The 27,945-nt window shown below is 35.2% G+C and overlaps 1 protein-coding gene across 4 annotated transcripts; it reads left to right on the top strand.

Moving 5' to 3' along the window:
- The first annotated feature begins 60 nt into the window (after positions 1-60).
- On the top strand, positions 61-27,844 carry C5 (complement C5). 4 transcript variants are annotated; one of them, XM_074846268.1, is made up of 41 exons: positions 61-182; positions 1,191-1,383; positions 2,302-2,464; positions 2,908-2,978; positions 3,592-3,683; positions 4,887-4,969; positions 5,454-5,544; positions 5,860-5,965; positions 7,064-7,190; positions 7,552-7,667; positions 7,897-8,097; positions 8,659-8,862; positions 9,344-9,553; positions 9,734-9,883; positions 10,764-10,893; positions 11,203-11,268; positions 11,842-12,042; positions 12,683-12,773; positions 13,204-13,280; positions 13,893-14,032; positions 14,714-14,935; positions 15,505-15,565; positions 16,137-16,226; positions 16,497-16,709; positions 16,859-16,934; positions 17,820-17,979; positions 18,445-18,540; positions 18,839-19,010; positions 19,844-20,049; positions 20,812-20,964; positions 21,309-21,371; positions 22,200-22,281; positions 22,940-22,991; positions 23,635-23,737; positions 24,466-24,540; positions 24,638-24,743; positions 24,943-25,029; positions 25,411-25,500; positions 26,039-26,122; positions 26,933-27,071; positions 27,338-27,844. In XM_074846268.1, the coding sequence occupies exons 1-41, from the start codon at positions 118-120 to the stop codon at positions 27,465-27,467; spliced, it is 5,037 nt and encodes a 1,678-aa protein (XP_074702369.1). In that variant the 5' UTR covers positions 61-117; the 3' UTR covers positions 27,468-27,844. The 4 variants fall into 4 exon arrangements, 3 of the variants coding, with proteins under 3 accessions (XP_074702369.1, XP_074702370.1, XP_074702371.1); XM_074846269.1 differs by lacking the exon at positions 16,497-16,709; XR_012625851.1 differs by lacking the exons at positions 25,411-25,500; positions 26,039-26,122; positions 26,933-27,071; positions 27,338-27,844 and having other exon boundaries at positions 24,466-24,562; positions 24,943-24,982.
- The last annotated feature ends 101 nt before the right edge of the window (positions 27,845-27,945 follow it).

Genomic DNA, 27,945 nt, shown 5'->3' with positions numbered 1-27,945 from the left:
ATTATTAACTGAGTGAAATGTGTTGGTGGTATTTCTGTTCACCTACAACAGAAGCCAAACGCAGTTTAATCCAGAATCATTGGCATCTATGGTTTGCTGTTTGTTGTCATAGAAGCTATGACTATTTTAATATGTTTTTTTGTTTTGCTATTTTCCGGAACAGCTTTTAGCCAAGAGAAAACGTAAGTAAAGCAAATATAGAATTTGCTGGAAATGTTACTTGATTGTTGTCCTCTGTTTTAGGGAAATAGATACAGAATTTAAGTAGAGCCAATGCAACAGGCACTATTGAAATGGATGTGTTTTCACTAGTTTATGTGGGACTAATGCTAGAAAAAGAACTGAAGCTTCTGGAATTGCTCTATTTGCTACCAGAAAAAGAGGTAGAGTCGTCATCTTATGTGCCACAAGATAAACATGCAAAAAAGTTAAGAAGTAAAGCTGGTGCTCATTAGCTTTTCTATAGTGCCTGAAGACAGATACTTTGCTACAGGCTTGATGAAAGCTCTTACTTAAACATGTGTTTTACAAATATACTCACTGGCGTTTTTTTGATTCTTACATGATAACAATGGTATGTAGAAAGCAGCCAACTAAGTACTTCTGGCATTTCAGAAAAAGAAGGTTCACATATATCAAATGTTTAGTTCAATGGCACTTCATACGTATTTTAGATGCATTGTGTGGTCAGGTACTAAAGCCTGGCTTGTGCTTTTGTGGAGTGATGCATGCTTCAGTTTGTAGAGCACTGAAGAAATTAGAGTAATCCTGCAAATATTTATGCACATTTGCCTTTACTGTATGTTGCCCCATTCATTTCAGTAAGAACTTTACTGTGGGAAAACTACACAAGTGTGCTATTTGGAAGGTTAGTGTTTCAGGGTTTGGTTTGGCAAAAAGAATAATTACTGCCCCATAAATAGCCTGTTGTAGTAGACATGCTTTTGTGTGTCTACCAAATCAAATCCATAAACGCTACCTAAGCTGTTATTTAGTAATGTTACATGACAGGTTTTGTAAAAATTATTCTGACTGGGGCTCTGCTGTTTTAACTAGTGTCTTGGAATAACTTAGCCTGATTATCTTGTTTGCTTTAACAGTGTGCACTTAAGTGAATTACAAATGGAAGTGAGAAATCTGAAAAAAATATAGTTCCATTACCCTTTAATTGTTTTATGTTCCATATACAGATATGTCCTTACAGCACCAAAGATCTTCCGAGTTGGAGCATCTGAGAAAGTTGTAGTTCAAGCTTTTGATTATGAGAAGGAATTTACAGTCAATATTGCCATAAAAAGCTTTCCAGATAAGCTTGCTGTTTATTCTTCTGGCCATATTTCTTTAACTCCAGCCAACAAATTCCAAGATGCTGTAACTTTAACAGTAAGGAATTCAGACTTTTGTTGCGGTGTTTTTATTGTCATGTTTAGTTATAACTGTTAAAAAAATATTGTAGTAAGTTTTCAGTTGTTTAAACTGGGGAGGGAAGCCTAGCGTCCTGATTTCTCAGTTTGCCACATGTAGTTTATTTCATTTGAGTTTGTCTGAAATTGAAATTACATTGGATAAGATTAGTGTAGAGGAATGACACCAAAATGAATCATACAATCAAACTATTTTAGAAACATTATCATAATTGCATAACTTTAAAAAATAAGGGAGAGAATGGAGAAGTGTTGAAAGTAGATATGTCAACTGAGTGTTCAGAGTAAGCCAAAATGTAACTAAACCGAGGTTCAAGAGCTGGTCTTGTTTGTCAGTGAAAAGCTCCAAAGGGGCCCAGATTTCACCATAAAGCTTTATTTAACTCATTTGCTTGAAGCAAAGGGTGCAGGAAGCTGGATAGATTTTTGCTGAAAGCTGATAACCATGAAGGTTTTACTTGAGGTGATGCCTCCCAGGAGGTGCTTCTCACCCAGTTTTACTCTTCAGCCAGAATAGCTATTTCACCAGACTACCAGCCACAACAGCAACTCTGGCGTGACCAGGATTCATCACGTGTATAAATGGAAGTCTGATAATTTGTACTCTTGTAACCTCATAACTGGGCTTTGCACTTTGCTATTTTAATTCTGGACATAAATAAAATGCAAAATTTCAAAATATCTGTTTGTAGCTTAATACTCCAGACCATCATCTGTGATGTAAGCAAGAATAAACCCTTGTGGGTGTTGATGTTTTTATTTAAAGATAATTAAGAGCAGGATAGTAATTGCTATTCAGATGCTCTTCTCAACAAAAAATACTGTAGGAAAAAAGTATTTTAGTATTCTTTTAAAATCTTTATTTCATTTGCCCCAGATTCTACCAACAGATTTACCAAGAACAGAGAATTCAGTCAAGTATGTGTATTTGGAAGCTGTTTCTCCACATTTTACGAGATCAAAAAAAATTCCTGTTTCCTATGAGAATGGGTTTATTTTTATTCATACAGACAAACCAGTTTATACTCCTGATCAGTCAGGTAAATAATGCTTATTTCTCTTGGCTGTTATTTAATTTTTAAAGTCTGTTGACTTTGCCAAGGAATTAGGGTTTAAATGTCCTTTAAGCTCTTGGTTATATTATATTGCCATTGGCTGCTATTTAATTTTTTAATCAGCAAAATGATGTTTTGAACTATTTGATCATACTGTAGAAATTAATCACTTCTCCTGATATCCTCTCAGTTGCTGCCCTCTACACCCTAAATGTCTAATCTGTGGCACAAAGAGTGAAAGATTTTCTTGGGAAGATGTTAAAAATACGGTTTGGACACTGTACTGACAAAAAGTCAAAAGCATTCTGTAAATACTAAAAACTTCAAAAATTAGTAGCGATAAAAGGTTGTTTTTTGAGGTTTCGGTTTTGTTTTTATAAATCTCCATAATGGTATGACTTTGAGATTTATTGTAATAATTCTTACAGTGAAAGTCAGGGTTTATTCTCTGAATGAAGAACTGCAGCCAGCTCGGCGAGAAACTGTCCTAACTTTTGTGGTAAGTTGTAATTGAATTTAATATTAATATTCTGTAGATCACAAAACCAGTAAGTTTACTTAGATGATAAATCAGTAATGCAATCGATATTTAGTAAAACTGTTAGATGTTTTTGCAGGTAGCCAGACATCTTTTAAAAGATGTAAAAATGACGTTGCACAGTTGGATAGAGGTTTTCAAGTCCCAGATCTGAAGTTGTTACAGAATGGAAAAGAAGAAAAATATGAATTATCTTTTAATATCTGGGAAAAGGATTTTTGAGGGAATTTTAATAGTATATGGTTTTCACACAGTTTATTTTATTTAACATATAAAAATAATCAGTATTTATTACACTATTTCTTAGCCTTTAACAATAGGCTTGTTATTACAGTAACCTTTTAGCAATTTTAAGCATTGTGTAGTAACAGCTTTTAATTGTTGGAACTGCATTAAAATGTTTTATCAGCATTTCAGTCTGAGCTGTTTCTAAAAATGTGTTTGCGAGCTGTGAAATGGGTAAAACTCTTGGAAAAATACGTTGCAGCCAGGCTTCCTCTGAAATCACACAGTGAAGATTTTCCTTTTGAAGAGTGATCTGTAACTGGTGATTCTTTCCTGTTCTAATTTAAAGGATCCTGAAGGAGTAAAAGTGGATATTATAGAAGAAGAAGATTTTACTGGAATAGTGTCTTTTCCTGACTTCAAGATTCCTCCTAATCCTAAGTAGATTTATTTAATACTTTTTGAGATTATTAACATAATACTGCCTTTTCTTAGAGACTGTCAGAATGTCTTTTGCTTAAGACGCAGAGCGTGCATGACTTGAAACTTGGAGAGTTCTAACATTTCACGTAGCGTGTCACTATGGTATAAATAAGGAACCTAGGACCAAGTATTCTTCTTATCAGTTGACTTCCAAAGTAACATTTGTCTCCTAAAGCTAAGTGGGAAGCTTACTCTGTGTTTTCAAATAGGTGACATACTCTCACTGGGATGAGAGAAAGTGAGGAGATACAGCATGTGAAAGTACTGGTGATAAAACTGAAATTAAAGAATGGTTAGTGGTAGGTTTGTCATGCTCAGTTAAAAAGGAAGATTAATAAAAACTAAAGCTTTCTACTCTAGAGATAGAAACGGTGTCAAAGATGTATTGATTTCAACGAGGGGAAACATTCATATTTCATACATATATTCATACAAATCACCAGCATTTTTCCACTAACAGCAGCATACAAAATAAATATCTCTTCAGTTCTCCTTTTAGTCTTGAGAGGGTGCTGAAGATTCACTGAGTTGGCAGAAGAATGCAAGCAGGTGTTTGAAAAAATCATTTTTGACTGATTTACTTTTCATTAGGAAATTAGCATTAATTTCAGTCTGAGTAAAAATTAATTTTGTATCCTCCTTGAAACTGTCAACAGTAGACTTGCATAATTTTTATTGTGGTGCTATAAGGCAGAAAGATTGTAGGAATTGATTTTGTTATAAATGATTATGTAAATTGCAGTTGTGCTCTAGTCAGAGAGAGAAGGACCCTGATAGAAGTCTGTGTGAGTCCTTTTGAGCATTTTCTTGGCTAATATATGGAAAGAAGCTAGCAAATAATGTCTTAATGACCCTGGTTATATTTGCAGTCTTCAAAATATGTCACTGCTTGTAGCTATATAACAAAAAATTCTGATGATAGTCATAATATAAATAATGACATCTTCTTTTCCAATTTATTTCAATGATTTAACATAAGTTTCAAGTAATTATTGAAATATCAAAGCAGAATCTTCTCAAAGTATTGAACATGTGCAAAAACTTGGTGCAGAATTTTTCTCTCTAAATAATCAACATGAAATATGGTTAAGTAGTAATATTAATTTTTGTCTTTGACTTTAATTTTCTTCTTAAAAATGTTTGATTGTTGGCATTTCATAGGTATGGAATTTGGAAGATTGAAGCCAAGTATAAGAAGAATTTCATAACCTCAGCTGTTGCACAATTTGAAGTTAAGGAATATGGTAAGGTGTGCCCAGACTGTGAACCTTCATTTTTGTGTTTTTTCAGTGAAATTTATAGACAGCTATACAGTACAGAGGAAGAAAATGCAGAGATGCCTGAGGTAACGTTGGCCTGCTTGTACACGGCAGTGGGATGCAGTGTAACGCCAGGTGGCAATGTCAGTTCAAGCTAATCAGTCATATTGGTGTAAGTCTGTATTAATACAACTTGCCTCTAAATAGAGTTATTCTTTAGTATGCTGGGTCATCTTGACATAGTTGCACTGATATGGAGCCAGGGCAACTGCAGGTAACTTAGGGCTTTAGAACTTGTGCTTCACTGTGGACAAGCTGACAGCTGTATTTTGGGGCTATAATATTGTAATTCAAATCATTTGAAACCAGCATGATTCTTTGATGGCTATACAGAGGTGTCTTTCTGAGTACCTGTGGCTTAATGTATAAAAACACATCTAAGTGGCTTGCTTTTCTATTCAATTTTCAGCAATGCCAAGCTTTTCCATCGTCATAGAGCCAGAAAGTAACTTTATTAGCTCTGATAAATTTGAGAACTTCAAGATTGTTGTGAAAGCTAGGTAAGGAAATTTGGCTTTGATTTCTAAATATGTGTGTATCTTGTCTTCTTTTACATGAGGATCGATTCTCCCATGGCCAGAAGTTTCCTCTGTTAAAGAAGCCCCATCATCACAACCCTTTCTGCTCTGTAAAAGAACTAAGTGATCCTTTTCTAAAATCTTATGAAGTGATTACTTTTCTATAGAAGTGTTTAAAGCTACACAGCTACTGTTTTCTATCTCTTGCCTAGGAAACTGCTCTTCTCCAGAAACAAATGCTTTGTTGCAGCTGTTAAAATAATCTTAAAAGCATTTATATTGTTGGTTTTTTCTCAGCTATTTTTATAATAAAAAGCTTGCAAGTGCTGATGTTTTTTTTCGTTTTGGAGTAATTGAAGAGACTGGAAAAAGGATGATGCCTCATGCAATGCATATAACTAGGGTAAGAAGCAGCAAGCCTAGTCTGTGTAGATTTCCTGTGCTTAGTTCAGGACTGATCCAATTCCACTGAAGTTTTCCCATTAAATTTCATAGAATCACAGAATGGTTTGGGCTGGAAGGGACCTTAAAGATCATCCAGTCCCACCCCCTCCCCACACCTGCCACTATCCCAGGTTGCCCAAAGCCCCGTCCAACCTGGCCTTGAACCCTTCCAGGGAAGGGGCAGCCACAGCTTCTCTGGGCAACCTGTTCCAGTGTCTCACCACCCTCACAGGGAAGAATTTTTTCCTTGTTTCTAATCTAAATCTCCCCTCTGTCAGTTTAAAACCGTTACTCCTCATCCTATCCCTACATCCCCGATAAAGAGTCCCTCCCCACCTTTCCTGTAGCTCCTTTAAGCACCAGGAGGCCGCTCTCAGCTCCTTAAGCACTGGGAGGTCTCCCCAGAGCCTTCTCTTCTCCAGGCTGCACAACCCCAGCTCCAATTTGATGAGAATGGGTCCCAGCTCACAGTTTGCACTGACTATTCATTGTCAACTTTTCCTGTGTAACACTGTCATCAGGGACACTGAAATGCACTTTAAAATGAAAGCTCAGAGGCAGCATCTGAGGCAATGTCATTTCACTCTGGTTCAGTTACTCACTTGAGCAAACTGTGGTTGAAATGTCTATGAAATAGTTTTTATACTATCTATTGCAGGAAAAAGAAATGGAGACAAACAGATCAAAATTATGCTGATGTATAATGGGGAGGCTGTTCTCCACTAATTATCCCTCCCCTGTTTAGTCTGGCCTTTTTGATTTAGTCATTGAAGAATGATAAAAAGCATTACCCTTCCTCATTTAGTGAGGATATCTCTGTGTTATTCCTACCTCTTTTTGGGTCTGCATGCAGTCTGAAATGTGTGCCATTCATTGATTAATTATCAGTGATTTTATGGAACTAAGAAGTATTCTTCGTTAAAACATCTCCACCTTTGATTTCCTCTGAAAATAGACAATGAACAGAAACATGCTGAGTTAGAATTTGGGTGTAGTGTATCTCTATATTATTTCTAAATTATTGACTATAAAATATTGATTTATATTTCATTTCCAGATTGAAAATGGAGTTGCTGAGATCAATTTTAACAGTAAGAAAGCAGTGAGTTTTATAGGGTTTCAAAGTCTAGAAGAATTGGATGGGTCATATTTATATATTGTGGCATCAGTGTTGGAGTCTACAGGTAAGTTGCTTTTTAATTGGTTTTTTTATTTTAATATATCTGAAAATGTAAACAGAACTAGAAAGAGAACTTCTATGGATAACTTTCCTAGTATCAGACTTCCTTTAGTATTCAGAAGCCCTTCCAAAAACTTACAAAGAAGACCAGCCCATCTGTCACTGCAAAAATGTTTAGGGATTCAACTTTTTTTTTTTTTTTTTTTTTTTTTTTTTGCTATTTGTTTTCACAACAGTGCTAGGAGTTGACTCTTTAGATGCAAGGACTTCACTGTACCCAACAGGCTGTGCTGCCCTTTGAAGGCAAGTGGAGAAAACACAGGCTCTAGGATGTGATTATTAAAAGGGGTGTAATATTTTGTCAGGTGGCCTCAGTGGTGAAGCAGAATTTGCTGGAGTAAGATTTGCTGTATCTCCTTACAAATTGAACCTGATTGCTACTCCTCTCTTTGTGAAGCCTGGACTTCCATTCTTCATTAAGGTTAGTTAACATAAGCAGTATTGTTGCACATTACCACATAAAACCCATAATGCAGAAGCTTTATTCTTTTTTGTATGTATTACTGTAGGTCTTAACACATTTCTAATTTCCATTGACCTTTTACATTTTTTTTGAACTTGCTATTGTAGAAGAAGCTTAGCAGTTTGAAAGTTTTCTCCTTGAAAATGTCACCATACATATAAGAAATGTTATCTATTCTGATGAACAGGTGCAGGTGAAAGATACAGTAGATCAGTTTGTTGGAAATGTCCCTATAACTCTCACTGCAAAATCATTTAGTGAGCAAATGGATGAGACTGAGTTGATATCAGAGGGTGCAGAATCTGGGAGAAGAAAAACAAGCACAAATGATGGAACCGCTTTGTTTATTGTTAATATCCCATCCAATAGCAAGATGTTGGAGTTTCAAGTGAGTTAAATCGTTCCATTAATTTATTTCTTCAAGGGTTTAATTCTGTACTTTTACAAATGTACAACACTAATGGAAAGATTTTACACTCGAGTTTATAAACTTAATGAAATGCAGGTGCTATAATGAAACGTTACTTCTCTATCAAAGTCGTTATTAAATTGTTCTGAAACAAAATATCCTAACTTGTCACATTTATTTCATAATAATTATTAAACAAAAAACCTAAATGAATTGTGTGAAAACAAATTTCTGAGAGTGCTTCCCTCACTAGGTAGAGAGACATACCATTAACTTTTTTGGCTCTATTTATGTACGTGCTTCTACACTACCATTTTAAATTTCACTTGATATTTATAGATCTTCTTATTAAAGAAAACAGAGTTGTAAGTTGGCTTTTATTAACCTTTCTGAATGATACGTTGCAAAATGCTTTTAATGTTGTAATTATTTGGGGTTTTAGGTATACTTCTGTACTTAAGCTAGTCAGACGTTGGGACACAGGGGTTTTGTTTCCTTCTTTTACTAAAGAACATTTCAGACATTTTATTATCTTTTCAGGTAAAAACTGCAGATCCACATCTTTCAGATGAAAACCAAGCAAGTAAAACCTATGAAGCAAAAGCTTATTCATCATTAAGTCAGAGTTACCTATATATTGGCTGGGCTTCAAACCACAAAATACTACAAGTAGGGGATTTAATAAATATTAATGTATATCCACGTAGTCAGTATATTCATAAAATACATCACTACAGCTATTTGGTAAGTAACAGATGTTTCCACAGGAAAATATTGAATTGTGATTTAATATATGTCCATAGATGAAAAACTTCAACAACCAAGAAGTAGCATAGAATACATGCAGCTCAGACAACCACTCCTTCCGTATGTGATCTGTCAGTCTTACAGTAAAAAATTGTTAACAGTCTCATGTTTAAATTATATATTAAGTCTCCATTGTTTTGAATTCTCATCTGACATAGACTGAGATTAAGAACAGGTAATACTAGTCTCAAGAGCTATTTCAGGAGTTGAAATACAGAGGAAGAGAAAGATGTGCAGAGACAGCACTTCTTTTTAGGGGAGGAGGGAGAGAGCTACTTTCCCTTGAACTAAACCCACTGATCCCAAATGCATTTTTATGTGTGTTGGATTATATCTAAATGCAAGTAATTATTACATGTAAGAAATATATTAAATATAAAATTTGACTTTTTTATTCTCCATCATTTTTCTATTCTAGATCACGTCTAAAGGGAAGATAGTAAGCTTTGGAACTCAGGAGAGAATTAAGGATTTGGAATATGAGCATCTAACTTTTCAGATAACCCAAGAAATGGTCCCTTCAGCACGTCTTATTGTTTACTACATAGTCATGGGAGAAGAAACTGCAGAGTTAGTAGCTGATTCAGTTTGGCTGAATGTGGAACAGAAATGTGGGAATAGTCTGGATGTAAGTAGTGAAATAGGCACTAAAATTTGTGGGTGGGCATTCATTTTATGGTCAGATTTTGAATTGGATTTACACAACTTCTTTAACACTTCCTTGACTTATTAAAGTGTCTGCCTTCAGATGGAATTATTTTGGAACAGTGTGCTTTTAAAATTACCAATATTTGTTTTCAATTTGTAGGTTAAGCTGCAATCAAGCAAAGACACACTGAAGCCAGCAGAAGTTGTATCGCTTAACATGAAAACACAATTCAGTTCCTTTGTTGCTTTGTCATCTGTTGACAAGGCAGTATATGGGGTCACAGGAAGAGGAAAGAGAGCAATGGAAAAAGTTAAGTAGTAGCCACAAAAGAAAACAAGTTGCTATTTGTTTCATGTTCATATTCAGAATAGCTATTACATGTCATGCATTCAGTAAGCCTGAAAACAGGCAGAAGAGCAATTCAATCCGGAATAAAAGTTGCTGGTTTAAATCTGACTGTTCAAAATTATAAAAAAAATAAATGCACAATATTTTGATTTCCAGTAAAAGTAAATTGTGGTTATAAGGCAGATCTGAACTGCCATATCAGAACTCTTCAGACTTGGCCAAAACCAGGTTGCAGTGCTACAGAGACTACATTATTCTCCTTAGTTCTTCCTATAACCTTTTCAGGTTATATTTTTAAGGCATACTGGTAGAATGGTATGGCAAATGCTGTTATGTTCAGTGGGTTATAGAGGTTTTCAGTCCTTGTAGAATTTTAAATACTTGTGTATGTAAGTAAAACCTACATATCATCTGTCACTGAAAGAACTTCATTCCTGTGACAACAAATGGCAGCTTTTTAATACTTCAGAACAGTCAGATACAAAATACATAGAATAAGAGTAGGAGAATACTTTTGCACTAACCCTCAATCATGTGAATCTGTTTTGCAGCGCTATTGAATTGGTTTTAAACAAGCTAGTCTGAGTATCAGAACTGCTATTAACATGTTAGTGGAGCACTCCATCTTGGTTTGTCTCCATGACTCTGACTGATGTGGGCTACAGAAAAGTGACTGTGTTGGTGCTGGTGCTTGAATTAGCTCAACTATTGCTAAATGGTATTCTTCAGTGTGCTGTGAGGACATCTTCCAGACTAAAGTGGCCTTTCTGCAAGTCTAACTCTCATTCATTGTATGATATATTCCACATTTAAGTTAGCTGCTAGTGTGTTTTTTCCTCAGGTAATGCTACATTTGGAAAAGAGTGACCTTGGGTGTGGTGCTGGAGGAGGACAGAACAATGTTGATGTATTCCGAATGGCTGGGCTTACATTTTTAACTAATGCAAATGCCGATGATTCAAATGAAGCAGGTATATTCCTTTGTTTTAAGCATGAAATTGTGGATTTTCTTTTCTGAAATATTTCATTGTGACGCTCAGTTATTATGCTGGAATTTAATTAAGTTAATAGGGAATGCATATACTAATGATTTTTGAGGGATGAAAACATTATGACTTGTGGATTAACGTACTGTAATTGAAATGAAAACACTTTTGTGTAATTAAAATAGTAAACAGAAAAAGCCTCCCAGATTTGGAATGTGATTTTATGGAATTATTTTTAAGTGGACTGTACTATTACAAAAAAGGTCATGTCTTTTGTACTTATTTTTTAAACAGGTGAAACTTGCAATGAAGTTTTAAGAACCAAACGGTCTGACTTTGAGGATCGGATATACAAAGAAGGTGTTTAAAAAATCTTTTAAAGTGTATAATTATAAAAAAAAAATCACATCCATTAGAAATCAAGAATCTGAGTGTTTGCTTACCACTTATAATTATTGCTATTAATGTAGTGGAGAGACTGACAAGTAATGGAAGATGACTTTAGAGAGGACCCCATCTATAAGGGCTCTTAGCCATATGCTGAATTTGAAGTTGGCAAGATTTAAGTACACACTGAAAATATAGCATATGTTTTAGATCTTTTCCTTTTCTGAAGAGAATCAGTACTACCATATAGCAGTCTTTCCCAGTGACTACCTGCCAGGGACCAAGCCTGTCAGAAGAACCTTTGACACTTAAATCTTAAAATGTAATACAGTTCCTCTTATCTAATTTATATTTTTAATTCAGAATACTAGTGATTAAGTGTGTGTCACTAGCTTTTGAAAAATGACAAGTTGATGTTCACCCTCAAATCTGTACCTTCACTGAAATTCTGCAAATTTTAAAAATACATTCGGTATAGTGAGTTAAGATGCTTTTGGAAATAAAAACTTCATCTCAAGGAAGGGAATTATTCTATTATTATTTCAGCATCCAAATATGTACATCCAGAAATTAGAAAATGCTGCATGGCTGGAGTAAAAGCATATCCAGTCACTGAGACTTGCAGGGAGAGAGCTCAGCGAATTCGGAGTAATGAAAAGTGCATTTCCGCATTCAGAAATTGCTGTGAATTTGCAAACAGACTGCGGGAGGAAGAGCCTAATAAACTTCTAATATTGGCGAGAATGCGTAAGTACGAGAGCTTTAACTCTTCCCGTGGAGTGGTGAAACGCTTCCAGCAGAATATGGGTAAATATAGAGGTGATAGCTTTGTTAATGCATTAACCCCTCCCTACTACCTGCCAGGGTTATTCCAGAAAGAATTTTACCAGTCTCCAAAGACCTTGGTTGTATACCCCTAAAGAGGGGGAGGAGAGCAGTTCTTTAGTTGATTAAGGGCTACATTCTATTCACCCAGATTTAGAACAAGCAACACTGTGAGATGAGAGCATCGTTGCCTGTGAAGGCGTCGCTGAACTTGAATGCTAAATTTGAGTCAGGCCCAAAACAGCCAATGGGTAATGTCTCAGGAAAGAGCAGTGGGAGTGTGAAATTTCTTCTCTCCCCATAATTGCTTGTTAACTAGTTAATCTGTCTGGATATTGGACAGGTATTCACATGTGTAGATAGATAAAGTGGGATTAACACAGGCTTTTGATGGAGGGTATTCATATACGTTTTTTTCTTGTATCGGGACTAACCTGAGGCAAGTAAGCAGAATACAGTATCACAAAACAAAAAGATAATGATTTTGAAGCCTTTGGTGGAAGGCTGTTGGCAGGTGTTTCAGTTGTTGGGGTGTTTTTTTTACTTTATTTACGTTCTTCAGATTTTGAGGCTTTCTTGGAACTGGATGAGGCAGAAGTTCGTAGCTACTTCCCTGAAAGCTGGTTATGGGAAGTTCACCAAGTTTCTCCAAGGTACTACTTTTCTCAAATCATTTACCAACATTTGACTTAGTCATCAGTTTTAGAGAAAGTAAACGCTAAAATTGAGGTAAATTGGGTATCCTTAGTGGTACCCGAGATGTGTGCTAAAATGCAGTCTTACACAAACAAACTGTTCCTGCCATGTTTCCCTCCATGTGGTGCTGTCTGGTGCCCAGCTTGAGTCAGTTTTCCTTTCACTTCCGACCTCGCTAAACACCAGCTTCTGTAAAGTCGGCTGAAACCAAGTTTAGTCGAACAAAAATCCAGAAGTCCTGTTTTCTAAATATGCTGTCGTATCTTGTCTTATCTAAGTCTCTCTTAGATACAGGAGTTGCTCTGGGCATTTACTGTCTTTGTGTTGATGAGCTGTTAGTGTTAACAGATAGATAATGTATAAATGTGCTAACACTTCTAAACACAGGTCAAAGACACTGTCTGTCACCTTGCCTGACTCACTGACTACCTGGGAAATACAAGGTGTTGGCATTTCTGATAAAGGTAGGTACTGCAACCTAATTAGATTGTAGCTAAAAAATTAGGGAGCTTTTCTGTTTGGATTTTGCAGAACCTGTCATTGCAGTTCTAAATTGTTCATTGCATGTTCTAAAATGTTCATTTTCTGGTTGATAAACAGAAAAAGCATGAAAATACATATTTTAGGGAAAGAAAATGACTTCATTTCTTGTTATGAATGTAAGCGGCTGGGAAAACAAAGCCTGTCTTGTGTTTGACAGCAGCCCGTAATAAATGACTAAGAACAAATAGTGAGTGACTCTTCCCTGGCACAACTTTACCGTGTCCAGCTCAAGGACTTGAGGAGAGGAAGAAACAAATTTTCCGATAGATATGGTAGCCCAAACAGAAAATTTGTTTCTCGTTTTGGGGAGAAGGAGACGCCCAAAGGACTGGTATGTCAGCAAGTATTGTGTGAAGAGCAACTTGGAACAGGAAGCAAGAGCCTGGTCGCTTTTAAAAAAGCTTGGACAGTTTCAAAGTACATATTGCAAAATAAGTCATCAGTAAAGGTGGCAAGTATGTGAAGACTTTTTCAAACATGTTCATCAGAAGGGTGGATAAAATAGTGTGCTTTTGTGTTTTTAATTTTCTTAGGCATATGTGTTGCTGCACCATTGGAAGTGCAAGTTGTGAAAGATATCTTCCTGAGCATTCATGTTCCTTATTCTGTGGTGAGAGGAGAACAAATTGAGTTAAAAGGATCCGTTTATAACTATAAAGCTTCTGCAATTAAGGTAATCTGTGGTTTTACTGAGTTCTATGGAAAGATTAACATAAAAAACTTAAAAAGCATTCCCCCTACGAGTATCCAGTATAAACAGATCCTTGGATCAGATTGCTCCAGTCCTTCAGCTAGTGTTAGGTGTGTTCTACATAACTATGTAACAATGAATTTAATCCTTAATTGTTTCATTTCCAGCCATTCCACTGATTACAATGTTGTTATGCTCTTGCCTAGCAGCTTTGTTCCTGAAAATTAAAATACAATTTTTCTATTGCAATTGTTTGGACGCAGTGTCAAAAAGTGATGGCATTTTTGGAATGGTCTGTTCAGAGCTCACAGATTACATTGTCTAGGAATTTAATATAAAAGGATTATTTTTAAGGAAATACGTAAAACAAGTGCAAAATTACTATTGAAAAAATGTGAGTAAATTATGCAAAGGTATGTGTATGAAGCAGGTATGTGTTTGAAGCCTTGTATAGTAGTTCCCTGGTGTTGCCAATGAACATTTGTTAGTGTGTCTGTAGTGCAAGTAATAGTAATTCCAAAGGTAGTAACACTTGCTTATTGTAAGTAGAAAAGTAGTACTACAGTAGTAGAATGCTCATTATAGTATTTCAGTGGCTTTAATATTTCTCTGGTGATGTACCTGTCATGGAGGTGAAACATTTAAAATCTTTCACCATTTCAGTTCTGTGTTAAAATATCAGCTGGAAATGGAATCTGTTCTTTTGGAGATTCTGCAAGTACTGGAGCGAGGACACGCAGTTGTATTTTTAAGAATCTAGATGGCGGTTCTTTGTCACCTATTACATTCAAAATACTTCCTTTGGAGTTAGGTCTTCACACTGTCAACTTTACATTGCTGACAGCCAGGAACAGTGAAGTTGTGGTTAAAACTTTACGTGTAATGGTAAGAAAAGAAAGCAAAATGTTTGTTGTGTTTTGTTCAGTCACAAGGAATAAAAATATATTAAATCAATATATAAATATTGCTTTATTTTAATGTTATTATAATCCAAAATATTACATGATATCATTGAATTCATTGAGGTGTATGCAGTGCAAAAATGCATGACTTGAGTATTTGAATATGCACATTTTTAAACTGTGATTATAAGAATCGTCAGAAAGATTATGTGTATAACAGATTATAACTTAGTAAGCAAGGAGAATATTCTAAGTTACATGGTTTGGATTTTCAACTGCTTAAGCATGCCTCACTGAAAGGCACTTTTTTGTAATTTTATACTTTCCTAAGCTTTTACTTAAATAATCTGTTAAATTTTCTCAAGAATTTTGGGAGATAGAACACTAGCTTAAAAATACATAGAATAGATGTAGAACAGTTAAGTAAAACTCAACTACGGAGAAGGATGTAGAAGGCAAAAATACTATAGTTTTAAACTGTTGTTCCAGCTAATATATTTGATTAATCAAACGCGTTTTCATTTTCTACTTCTTTCCTCTTAACAATTTCAGCCAGAAGGCGTTAAGAAAGAACTTCATGCAGGTTTCACTTTGGATCCACAGGGTCTTTATGGTAAGAGAATTGATCATATATGTCTTTGTTTATTTTTTCATATTCTTGATTCATGATGATCAAGTTTTCTGTAATGTGAAAAAATTGGCACTTCTCCTTACTGAAATATTTTTCATGTGTCCCTTCCAAGGATTTCCTGTCCATTCATTGACCAACAAATCCATTGCAAAATAGCTAAAATTCAAAATAGCTATATTCAAAAAAATACATGGATTAATTTCTTAAAGAAACCTTTATATGTGTCTTTTACTATGATACAATACTAAGCTTTCCTCTGTGTGCTTGAAAACCAGTTAGCAGGTGCTTTATTAATGAAAATAGAATACGTTCTCACTTAACCAGAGATTGATCTGAAACCACAAAGTTTAGGTCCAGATCAGATTTTTTCTTAACAAAAAAGGCAAAAGAAAGATTAAAGTATTTGCACCTGTTATTTTTCAAAGGTTGATACTATTTGCACGTGCATTTTCTGACTTCTCAGATAGTTGTAACTTTGAAATCTGGCTATTACATCTGAATCATCTATTGGTTTAGATTATGCAGTATGATACATATACTTTTTCAATTATAGGGTCACTGAAGAGGCGACAAGAATTTCGATACAAAATCCCACTAAATCTGGTCCCTAAAACAAAAATTGATAGAAATGTCAGTGTAAAAGGTAAATTGAACCGAAACTTTCAGTCTACTGTATATATACTTTCTGTGTATATGTTCCTTTTCTGCTATTTCTTATTCCTTTGTTTAAATTTATCTGAATTTATTCCTAGGTTCTCCTTTTAAGAAAAGGCTTTGCAATCACCTTTTTTTGTGTAAAATTTTAAATACTTCATATAGAATGATTGCTTATAAGTATCAGTCAGATTTTGCCCTTGGATTCACTTTCATGATCTCTCATTTAAATAAATGTTGGGTTTTTTTCTTTCTACAGGACATATTATGGGTGAAGTGATTGCCACAGTCCTCAGTCCTAGTGGTCTTAGTGTTCTTACTAATCTGCCAAAGGGCAGTGCAGAGGCAGAGTTGATGAGTATTGCCCCGATATTTTATGTATTTCGGTGGTTGGAAGAGTCAAATAACTGGCATTTACTGGGTCCTGAAACCTTAACTTCAAGAACTCAAATGAGGAGGAAGATGAAAGAAGGTAGAAAAATATAGCTTCTTCTCTTGCTTCAGAGTTGTAGAGGTGCATAAACTTTGCTGAATGAGAAAGAGAATGTATCTGAGTGAGCAAATACAATGTTAATATAAATCTCTTTTCATAACTTATTTTCTGCTTAATATATCCCTTAGGCATTGTGAGCATCTTGTCATTCAGAAATTCTGACTTCTCATACAGCATGTGGAAGAATGGACAAGCTAGCACGTGGTGAGTTAAAAAGGACTTTTTATTAGAATGGATGAAGAAGGCTTGTTTCACTCCTTTGCTTTCATATTATAACTGGTTTTTAAAGGTGATAGTTTCTGATAAGCATGAGAAGTGAGCTCGATGGTAGAGCTCAATGGTGCTTACAACTTTGAATAATATTTTTCGATTCCTTGCTTTCACTTGCTAAATCTTGTTTATGTCCATAGTTCACACCATTACAACCAAGTTGGGCCAATGGTTAGGAGCAGACATACCTGAGATAATTTGTAAGATTTTGCTCAGTTCTGAAACCTCTTCTTTGGGCTTGGAATTTTACAAGAGGACTGTGTTAGACCTTGGTTCCCTGCAGAAGGCAAAAGCTCAGGCAAAGTTTGCACCCCAACTTTGAAGAAGGAAAGCTAAGTATAGGGACCTCAGCAAGGGCAAAATAGACATACCTCTTCTTCACACAAATATTGTGTTTAAAGGCTATCAAACAGGAGGGGTAGTACTGTTCATGGAAAACAGAATCTGCTGTTGAAAATCAGGCAAAATGCATAGTCACTGTCTTGCCTTTCAGAATGGCAAATGCAGCTGGCTTATAGAAGGAAGGAAGAAGATGCTTCAAAGGCATCTTCCTTCAGTTCTGTGCATATGAAAAAGTAATCTTTTGGGAATGTAATGGGTTCATATCCTGAAACATGGAAATTGATCCTAGTTTTAAATTATCTGAGTAATTATTGCCCATTTATTAAGTTAAATTTAAAATTCATCTGCAATACTTTTTTGAACTTTGGGAGTGTGTAGCATATCTAAATCATAAATAGTGCAAAGTTGTGTTTAACCTCTAAGAATGTGGGTATCTGCTAATTAAAACAAATATAATCTGTTTGATTTCGTTGGCAGGTTGACAGCTTTTGCTTTAAGGGTTCTTGGAGAAGTTAATCGATATATAAATCTTGATCAAATTTCTATTTGTAATTCACTTCTGTGGTTGATTGATAACTGTCAAATGCCAGATGGGTCATTCAGTGAATTTTCAAATTACCAACCAGTGAAACTACAGGTATGAAACTCAAACATTTTCTGGGCATATTGAAGTCCCCAGGAGGTAATGTGTTTTAGGAATGCAAGATATTCTAGGCTGCATTTCACCAGAACACCTGTTCAAGACAATTTTGGTAGATTGGCCTTTTTCTAAATTCATTTAAAGAACAGCACAATCTTGCAAACCTTTCTGTTTTCCCACTAAAAGTAGTTGCTTGCCACTTCTTAATATTTAGGAAAAAAAATAATGTAGGTTGATTTTACAATATAATAGTCTGGGCTTGCCAATAATGTTATATATTTTGGTCTCTTTTTTTACAAATAAGCTATTACCTTCAAAAGACTCAACATATTTTCAGGTTAAACCAAATTGGTATTTCTTACAGGAATTTCTATTTGTTTCCTCACCTAAACTGTAAAAAGTTCTGTTTACTTAAAATAACTGGTTTTCTTTTTAATTATATTTACATATTTTACTTTGTAGGGTACATTACCTAGAGAAGCTAAAGAAAAATCTTTGTATCTCACAGCATTTTGTGTTATCGGAATTGAGAAGTCAATTAAAATATGTCCTACTCAGGTAAATGATATTTTTATTTCTGCCAGCAGTCATGTTACAGGATTCTAATTTCTTCCATTTTCTTTAACATTTGTTCAAGGAAATCAAGGGACTCTTTTCAGTTTCAAAGATTAAGATTTATTTGCTTTGTTAGTCTTTGTCTTTCAAAATCAGTAAAAGAACAATGATGAAATTCTGGATCATTTTATTATAAGATACATTGTAGTAGATATTATATATACCTTATATTGTCTTGAGAGATGTGTTACTATAAAAAAAAGCCTAATAGATGTAAGCTCTAGCCTGTTCATCTTTTCAGAAAATCCATGATGCTAAAAACAAAGCAGGAGATTATTTGATGAAAAATGTGCGGTCTGCTCAAAGCCCCTTTACTATGGCAATAACTTCATATGCTTTAGCTCTTGTGGATTTGAACCATGACTCTGCACGATCGGCGTTCTCTGCACTGAAGAAGGAAGCATCTGTCATAGGTATTACTAAATTCTCTCAGAGTCTGTACTGTAGTTGGCTCTCAGGCTCCTCTTTTAGTATTTTTAAATTCTCTAATGTGATGGCACCGCTTGGAGAGCATTAAGTGAATTTTTAGTCTTGTGTGGCCTAGTATTTTTGCTAGATTGAATCCTGCCTTCGGCTTTTCAAGAGCACAGTTTCCTCAGCAGTGTACAAGTCAGCCAGGTGCCTGTCATTCCCACTGTACCCTGTTTGTTCTAGCTATAGGCTTTCCTTTTGTGCAGGTGTCCATAGTGGATTGCTTTTGTCTGCCTCGTCGTCCTTAAGATGTGTCCACTCTCTTCCTTGGCTCAGAGTGGAATTTTTCACAATATTTGCCAGTGCCCTTACTTTGTGTTTGGTTTCCTCCTTAATTTCTCACTGGTTGATGAGGGACTTTGTAGTCTCTCATGAATGCTGTTCCTTTTTAGTGGATTTTGTCACAGGCAAGGGACTCAGACTGTTCTCTGCCAAGTAATGATTTCTACTGGAATAGAAAAGCTTTGTCTCATTTGTTGAAAGTGGCTTTAAAAAAAAAAAAAATCTGTATTCTATTTGCTTGGTCACTCTATCCCTGTTCAGGACCAGCGATATTTGGATATGCATCAGAGGCTTTGCATCAGGTCTGTTTATCATCAGTTTCTAATATATATGTCAGACTTACTAGTTCAAGAGAAGTGTATCTTCTTCTGTTAAATGCAGAGTGAGTTCCTCCTTTTCTCCTTCACCTCAGCAGGCCATACTTCACCTTGTGTAGTCTGGAGAGAGCTGTTGCTATGTTTCAATCTGAAACCTTCCTTTTATACTTTTGTAGGTAACCCTCCTATTTATCGTTTTTGGAAAGATACTTTCAAAACAGTAGACCAACACACTCCCAGCTCTGCTACTGCACAAATGGTTGAAACTACAGCATATGCCTTGCTTACTACTTTGCTAAGAGGGGACAAAAATTATGCTAATCCAATCATCAAGTGGTTGTCTGAAGAACAAAGATATGGTGGAGGATTTTATTCAACTCAGGTCAGCTTTTAAATATTTTGTTCTCCTCTTCAAGCACCAAAATCTAAGACATCTTAAGAGGGCAATATCATTAGATGACCACATTGACAACTTCAGTGTCTTATGTATGGGGTTAGTATCAAATGACTCTTGCCATGATGTTCTTTGTCTCTGGGAAATACAATTTCTTTTCATGAAGTCGATTATAAATAGAAATTTGTAAGCTGATTCCACTGACTTCAGGCCTGCTGAATGAAAAGAATCAAGTTTTTTATTAAACAGAGTATTTAATTTCATGACATGATGTTTGTTCTCGTTTTCCACAAAAATGGAACACGGTGTAAGAAGGTATGCATTTTTCATCGTAAAAACTCTGTTAGTATGCAGGAACAGACTAAAAGTCAAGTGAAAGTTGCCAGATTTCTAATACACTATCAACTAGTCATACTACCTAGAATTTTCCAATTCTTGCAACCTCCTTTTTTTAAAATTATTAAAAATCTGTGAGGAAACGGAGTGCTGTGTTTGTTTATTGCTATTTCCTTGCTTCCTTTTTAGTACTTGCATGCATTTTTTTAAATTGCACAAATAAGTCTATGAGTATAATATTAAATATATTACCACCATGTTAAGTGTAGTGTTGCGACCCTGCTAAGCTGTTTACTAGTAATGGTTACCATTATTTGTAATCATGTGTAAGTGGAAGAAAATAAATTCCTTTGTAATATGTTTTCACTTCTTTTTAATTTCTGGAATTAATTCCTTATAATTGATTTCTGTCAGGACACAATTAATGCCCTTGAGGCCTTGACTGAATATGCCCTTCTTGTCAAACGGCTTAATTTGGACATGGATGTTAAGGTAGCATACAAAAACCATGGAAACCTTCAAGTGTTTAAACTGACAGAAGATAATTTCGTGGGAAGAAGTATGACAGTGAGTGAATAGTATTGCTTTTGCAAAGTGAAACCAGAATCTTAGCAACTTGTTAAATAATTATTTGAACTTTAAAATTGCTGCTAAAGCAGGTTTTTCTTTTAATAAACTGGTAGTAATTTGGTATAGCAAATGTTTAAGGACTTTGCTTATCTGCTCAATTTAATGCATTTGAATAGTCATTTAAATTTAGTATCTCTACTTGTTCCTATGAAGCTTTTTTGTAGAATCTGTTTGTAGCATCAGGCCTTAATATGTATTTAAAATATAGAAAAGTAGATCATCTGACCTGAAGTGTTGCTAATAGCACTACCTTTAACTTTGGTTTAACATCAATCCTTTAGGTACCTTTGGATGATGACATATATGTGAGCACTGGAAGCAGCACTGGCATAGCTACAGTAAATGTAAGCACGCAACCAATTTTATAAAATGGAATCTCTGGTTTGTTAACATCATTGTGGAAAAAGAAACTGAAATTTCTCATTAACTGTTCCATTTGTTGCCCTCACCTTTAGACTGAAGTGATATGGATGTCATTATGGCTATATTTTAGATTAAGTCCAAGCCATTGTATGACTTATGGCTAATGAGAGAGAAGTTGTGAAGTTTCTTCCTTTACATTGGAGGTTTTCTGTTCCATAAATCTAAAGAGATGATCAACTTAGTTTTACTGCTCATCAATTATTAGTGTCTCTGCTTAGACAGCCAAACAGAGAAGACCCAAATTAGTGATCAATTTTGAGAAATTGCACAATTCTCTATTATTCTGGTGTCTACTCTTAGTTTATTAAGCAATGTCATTGAAAAGCTGTTTTCCTGCAATATTTAAAGGAATGCTTTTTGCGTGCCTAAATATTAAGCTGTTGCCATGATATATTTCTTCTAATCTTTCATAGCCTCTTCTAGCATCAACCTTAATAACATCTGAAATGTACGTATTCTTGTGTACCAGTGTTTATATTCATAAAATATCAGGAGTTGTTAGGATGATATTTTTAGTCTTGTAAAAATGACCAGGAAGAGTAGTGTGGTTTTGCTCAAGAATTCCCAATTCCTTCTGTGCTTATCATTTATTTACTCTGTTTTGTGTCCATCGAAACTAATCATGCTGTACAGACTTGGTTTTACTGGTATCATATTCTCCATATTATGAGTGTTCACATTTTTTTTGTTGACAGTTTTGAGGATTGCTCACTGCTTCTGTTTTGTCTAATTTATTTGTATGTGTGTAGGTGAGGACAGTGTATAACACAATTGGTACTTCTGAAGAGTCATGTAACTTTGAATTGAAGATTGTTCCAAAGAGAGATGATGGTAAAGGGTTTTGAATATTTCTACTGTAATACACTCAGTGCAAGGGAGGGAGGAAAAAACACCCTACTTTGTTTAACAAAGTGTTTCTTATTAAGAATGAAACTGTAATAAATTCTGCCACTTTCTAAATGCAAAAGCTGGAAAAGAAATTGCTAGAAGCCTTTTTAGCCCCTCTTGAAATGATTGCCTCTTTGTGAATAGAATTAATTTGTAATGTATTTCTCTTAGGTGCATTTTTACTCATTTATAGAAGAGTTTTTGCAGTTGAGGGAGTGAGGAATACAAACTTCCAGCAGAAGAAAGAATTATGAGGGGGGATGGGTGGGGGTTACAGTGAGTTCTATCTCTACAAGGTACTGAGAGTCTTGGTCCAGTCACAACAGGGTATATAATCACATTCTGAGCTTTTGCCATGAAGTACTTTTAATAACACAAGTACACAATAAATACATTAAGCATTAAAGCTGTCATTTCACTTGAATTATAAAAGAAGTATAATGTTACTTGTTCGTGGCTAGACAATGAGTTTCTATAAAAATAACCACCAAAACAATATAAAGAGTTATCTTTCAATTATGAAAATGCTTTATGAGAATTTTGGATTGCTGCTTCTGAAGAGTTACAAAATTACTTATTTGATTCTACTTGATATGAAAAGGTTACACAAGAGAAGAGGGGGAGCCGCTTGGGCGCCTAGAGGCTTGTGCAAAGTAAGTACAGCTGATGTTGGTTGGTGGGTTGCTTTTTTCCCCCACTGATTGAGCCAGTGTTTTACATTTAAAGGTTTCATTTAACTAAATGCTGGTTCTAAATGTCCTGGATTTCCTAACGTTCAACGTTCCTCCTTGCAAAGGTGGAATTCCCAGCTGACCCGTTAAGGAATTGGAGCAGTGCGAAGCAAATGCACTTTGGGTCTACGTATGCATTATGTAATTAATCTAAGAATGTTACAAAGGCTTTCTGGTCACATATTTACATTACATTTATTTTATTTTTTAAGAGATTAAAAAGGTTTTGTTTGTAATAATGGCACCTGGTCTTCTAATCTTCTTTTCTTCCTGTTTCTTTGCTTTTATTCATGTGTGTAAACAAAATTAGAGCCAAAGGTCATGATCTCTTTGGGAGGGAGTTTTTCTTTAATTTATGCATGGGTTCTCCTGAAACATAAGTATTAAGAAAAGCTTCTTTATGCATGATATCAGCATAAATCGGAAATTACTCCTTTGACTATTTTGGGTTTACTGTGGTCTAAATGTTGATAGAATTTTTTCTTAGTTTTTTTTGAGATCACATTTGAAGATTTCTTTTTAATTTCAGTTATGTTTAACTAATATTATTTTTCATCTATTTTAGGTACAGGCCCAGCATGAGAGAGCCACGGTCAGGGTCTGCTCATGCTGTGATGGACATAGGTCTGGTTAGTGGATTGGAAGCAAATACAGAAGACTTATCTACTGTATGTATTAGAGAACTTTTTTCTTTACTGATTTTTTTTTTTGACAGAACTGTAATATTTACTGTTCATCTTTTTCTGTTAGAGTAGTAGTGCAGATTTATATCATTAGATCCTCATTGCTTCTAAACACTTCTCATACTATTGAGAATAATCTACTTAAGTCTAGATTATGGATTTTTGATAGAGCCAGAAGCTAGACATCTAAAGTTTGACGTCTAGGCTCCCTCTGTTGTTAGTGGAAAGACAGAAGCAGAGAGAGCGTGGTTGTCTGTGTTAGGGTAGTGTGAATCAACCTCTGGAGATGCTGTATCTGCTAACCATAAGGGGAACACACCTAACTGTGGTGGATAGAGTCTGTGAACTGAATCTTAACTGCAGTGCTTGTGTTCATCCAGCTCCTATTGACAAGCATGCAAGTTTTAGTTAAAGGCAATTAGAGTTACACTTACAGGATTTAAATAGGATACTATACATGGACTCATGTATTCTTTTAAGGATAATTAGCTCTTTAATTCTTTATTATTTTCATGGAACGAGTAAAAGCGTAATTTCCTTAAAAGAAAACAAAAAACCCCAAGTGAGAGTATGAGCATTATTAAGAGGCAACCCTAAAATAAGGGTTTTTACATCTCAGTATTATGTTAAAGCTACTGATTACAAAACCTTCAAGATCATCCAAAACTGTTTAACTTGTATAAAAGATTTTTCTTTGTTTTTTTCCCCTACAGCTTGCAAGTGGAGTTGATCAGTTGATAGCAGACTATGAGATAAAAGATGGGCATGTTATTCTGCAGATAGACTCTGTATGTTACCCTTTTCCTAACTGTAAGCACTACTTTAACTCTTCAGAATAATTTTGTTTTCCTTCAGAGCTCCTTAATTCATGTGTCTTTCACATAGGTGCCAGCTAATAATTTTCTCTGTGTTGGGTTCCGGATAAGTGAGCTTTTCAAGGTTGGAATGCTAAATCCTGCCACATTCACTGTATATGAATATCATGCACCAGGTATGTGTTCCATGTCTTCAAATCCATGTTTCTTTCTTAACACTTTATTCCTCCTTAAAGACTATATTTTTCTTTCTTCAACAGCTTTTTAATCCTTGTTATTTTAAGCTCAGGTAACTTTTGACTCACAAAGTTTCAGTGATGACTTCTTGGGCTTCAGTAGTCTTACATATTCATTATTTCTTTTTGGATCTTCTAGATAAAAGGTGCACTATGTTTTATAACCCCTATGGAAATGAAAAACTTGTGAGATTGTGTGAAGGAGATGAGTGCAAATGCATGGAAGGTAAACTTTTTTAAATATGTTTTCCCATTTTACTTGGTGGGAAAATGCAGCATAGTGCTTTGGACAAAACCACACTAAACACAAGGAAAAGAAATCCCCCTAGAACACAGCTGTTGTCCTCTCCGAATTTTACGTTTAAAAAAAAAAAAAAAAATCTAAAAATGTGTGTGGTATGATCATGGATGTCTGACTGGATTAAGTTCAGGTGATTGAGGGTGTTATTTTGTATATTAAATATTCATTGTACCAGCATGCAACCCCCTAATTATGGTATTTCTGAGTTAAAGTAGATTATCCCAAACAGGTAAATGTTCATGATGTTTTATTTGAGGACATGTGATGACCTTGTCTTAACACTGGCTTTTTTCTTTCTCAATGTAGTTGAGTGTAGTAAAGTACAAAGGAGACTGGATTGGTCAATAACTGCTGAGAGCCGGAGAGAAGCTGCATGCCAGAATGATATTGCGTATGGTAATATGTGAATTGTCATTACCTATTTCACGTGCTCTGACTGAAATGTTTATTACTGCTGCAAAACATTTAGTTCCAATTAGATCTGTAGTGATTAAAATATTCAGTAGGCTTGACAGTGGCATACAGTGTGTGAAGGTGATGTATTGGAGCAGAGAGGAGTAAGCGCTGCCCATACCCTCTACTGAATTCAAGTCACATAACCAGGGTTAGCGCACCAGTGAGCCTGACCTGATCAGTTCTGCTAATAAGCACTGTGCTTCTCGTGCTTGCTACCATTCTAACATCATCATGTAGCTTTGGGGTCAGAGAAAGTTGTGGGGCATCAGATGGGAGCACAGGTAGAGCTTCCATCAGGTTAGAGCATGGGTAGAACTTGATGTTTCTTAGCCCTACAGTGTATAGCTATAGCTATCGTTTTCCCAGAAATTAGTACTGTAAAGGGACATTTTATTCTCCATCTGAGCATCTGTAAGAAATTTAGTATGTATTGCAGGAAGAAGGAGTAACAGAAAGTTTGGTTTGTGTTGTTCTGCAGTTTATAAAGTGAACATCTTATCTCGCAGTGAAGAAGGTTATTTTGTAAAGTATTCTGCAGTTCTTCTGGATCTCTATAAAAGAGGTGAGTGTCCTTTTCTTAATCCTTTTAACAATTTCTTTAGAGTAAAAGCTGTCTGGTTGAGACCACTGAAGCAGCTGACAAAAATCAGCAAACCTAGTCATTTCATGAGAGTAGAAAACCATAGTCTCAAATACAGCCTTTGAGAAATCTTTTATGCCCTGAGAAGGGCAGTCTGTCTGATGTCTTTAAACAGCTTTTCTTATTATAGCTGTTGTTAACAAATGTGAACTGTAATCAGTTAAATGTCTTTTATGTGACAAAACAAGGTGAACATATTCCATAATCAATTAATACAGTTGTGAGCTGCTGTTCAAGTGTCTCGTTCATTCCACAGAATGCCCTTCCTTACTGTATATACAGTGGTTGAAGTGGGGTACTATGCAAGGATATGCCATGCCTTAACTTTTCTCAGGTTGGGTGTGTTTGTGCTTCTGGGAGAAGGCACTTTAGAATGTTCTTGCACACTTACTCTCTTACCTTTGGGAGAGGTAGCTGCTCGTAGGTTCTGTGGAACCGAAGCTGATATCCACGCATTTTTCCTCTGAGTTTAAGCACCCAATATTCCTTATAATTACTATAATAAAAAATTATTTAATGTGCACGAGGCTTATTTACCAATCAGATTTAATTTAAATAATCTTTTACAAGAAACATGCTTTATATCCTCAAATTTTCATGTTATATAACTAGTGGCAAATAGGTCCCTTGGCTGTGCTGTACTGTAGAACATTTTGGTGTTTTTCTGTCTAATATATGAGTTACTGGAAATTCTCTTTACAAAATTTTCCAATTCTTGACATTCTACTTCAGGGCAGGCTTTTGCTCAAAAAAATAATGAAATAACCTTTGTTAAAAAGAAGAGCTGTACAGATGTTGAATTGATCCCAGGAGAGCAGTATTTGATCATGGGAAAAGAAGCCTTGAAGATAAGTGTTGGTTACAATTTCAAGTAAGTAATTACCATCAGAATATGCCAAGATTTAATCTTAAAGTGTGCTGTGAAGTGGCAAGTGTTTGAATGTAATAATTCTTACATGATGTATAACTGATTTAATTTTCTAAGTATTAGTTCGACCAGTAGTTACACAATGTGTTTTCAGATGTTTCAGGATTATGAACACAAAGCAAGCAATTTCATATTGTAATTCTCTTTCTGTTTGACATTTTCATCCTCGAATCTTAGCAGCAAATGATCATTTTCTGTTGTCTTCTTAGATTCCAGTACCCTTTGGACTCCAGCACTTGGATTGAGTGGTGGCCTTCAAACACAGCATGTGCCTTTTGTCAGGAGTTTTTAAACACAATGGAAGATTTTGCCGAAGATCTCATCATCAGTGGCTGTTGATTTACCCGGAGAATTTTAAAATTAAAAATATAGATCAAATCTCATATAAAGAAAAATAATCCTCACCTATTCAGTAATTCTTTCCCGAACTTAACATTTATTAATAGTCATCTTGAAAAATAGTCTTTGCTTGTATTTCCTAGCCACGTTCTTACAACATAGTAATGTTCAAGATATGATTTTTAAGCTTGGATGGGACAATAATGTGGACTACTGCAAAGACAGATGAAGTGGATCAGCTGTAAAAACCAACACAGAAAGTACTGTCTTGTGCCAGAATAACACTTAGGAGCGTTAAAATCTGATGACTTATTAAAACATAACCCTTCCTTCATTAAAAAAAAATAAAAGGAGAAATAAAATTGTTTATCAAATAATTTTGTTACAATTTTAATTTTCAAGCAAATTTAAAAAAAAAAATCTATCTAGCCTAGCATGATAGCATCCAAGTATTTAGGACAAAAACCTTACTGCAGCC

This window comes from Strix aluco, chromosome 20 (assembly GCF_031877795.1).
Source record: "Strix aluco isolate bStrAlu1 chromosome 20, bStrAlu1.hap1, whole genome shotgun sequence".
Taxonomy (NCBI): domain Eukaryota; kingdom Metazoa; phylum Chordata; class Aves; order Strigiformes; family Strigidae; genus Strix; species Strix aluco.
The sequence above is the reverse complement of the archived record's forward strand: the minus strand, read 5'-3'. Positions and strand labels throughout refer to the sequence as shown.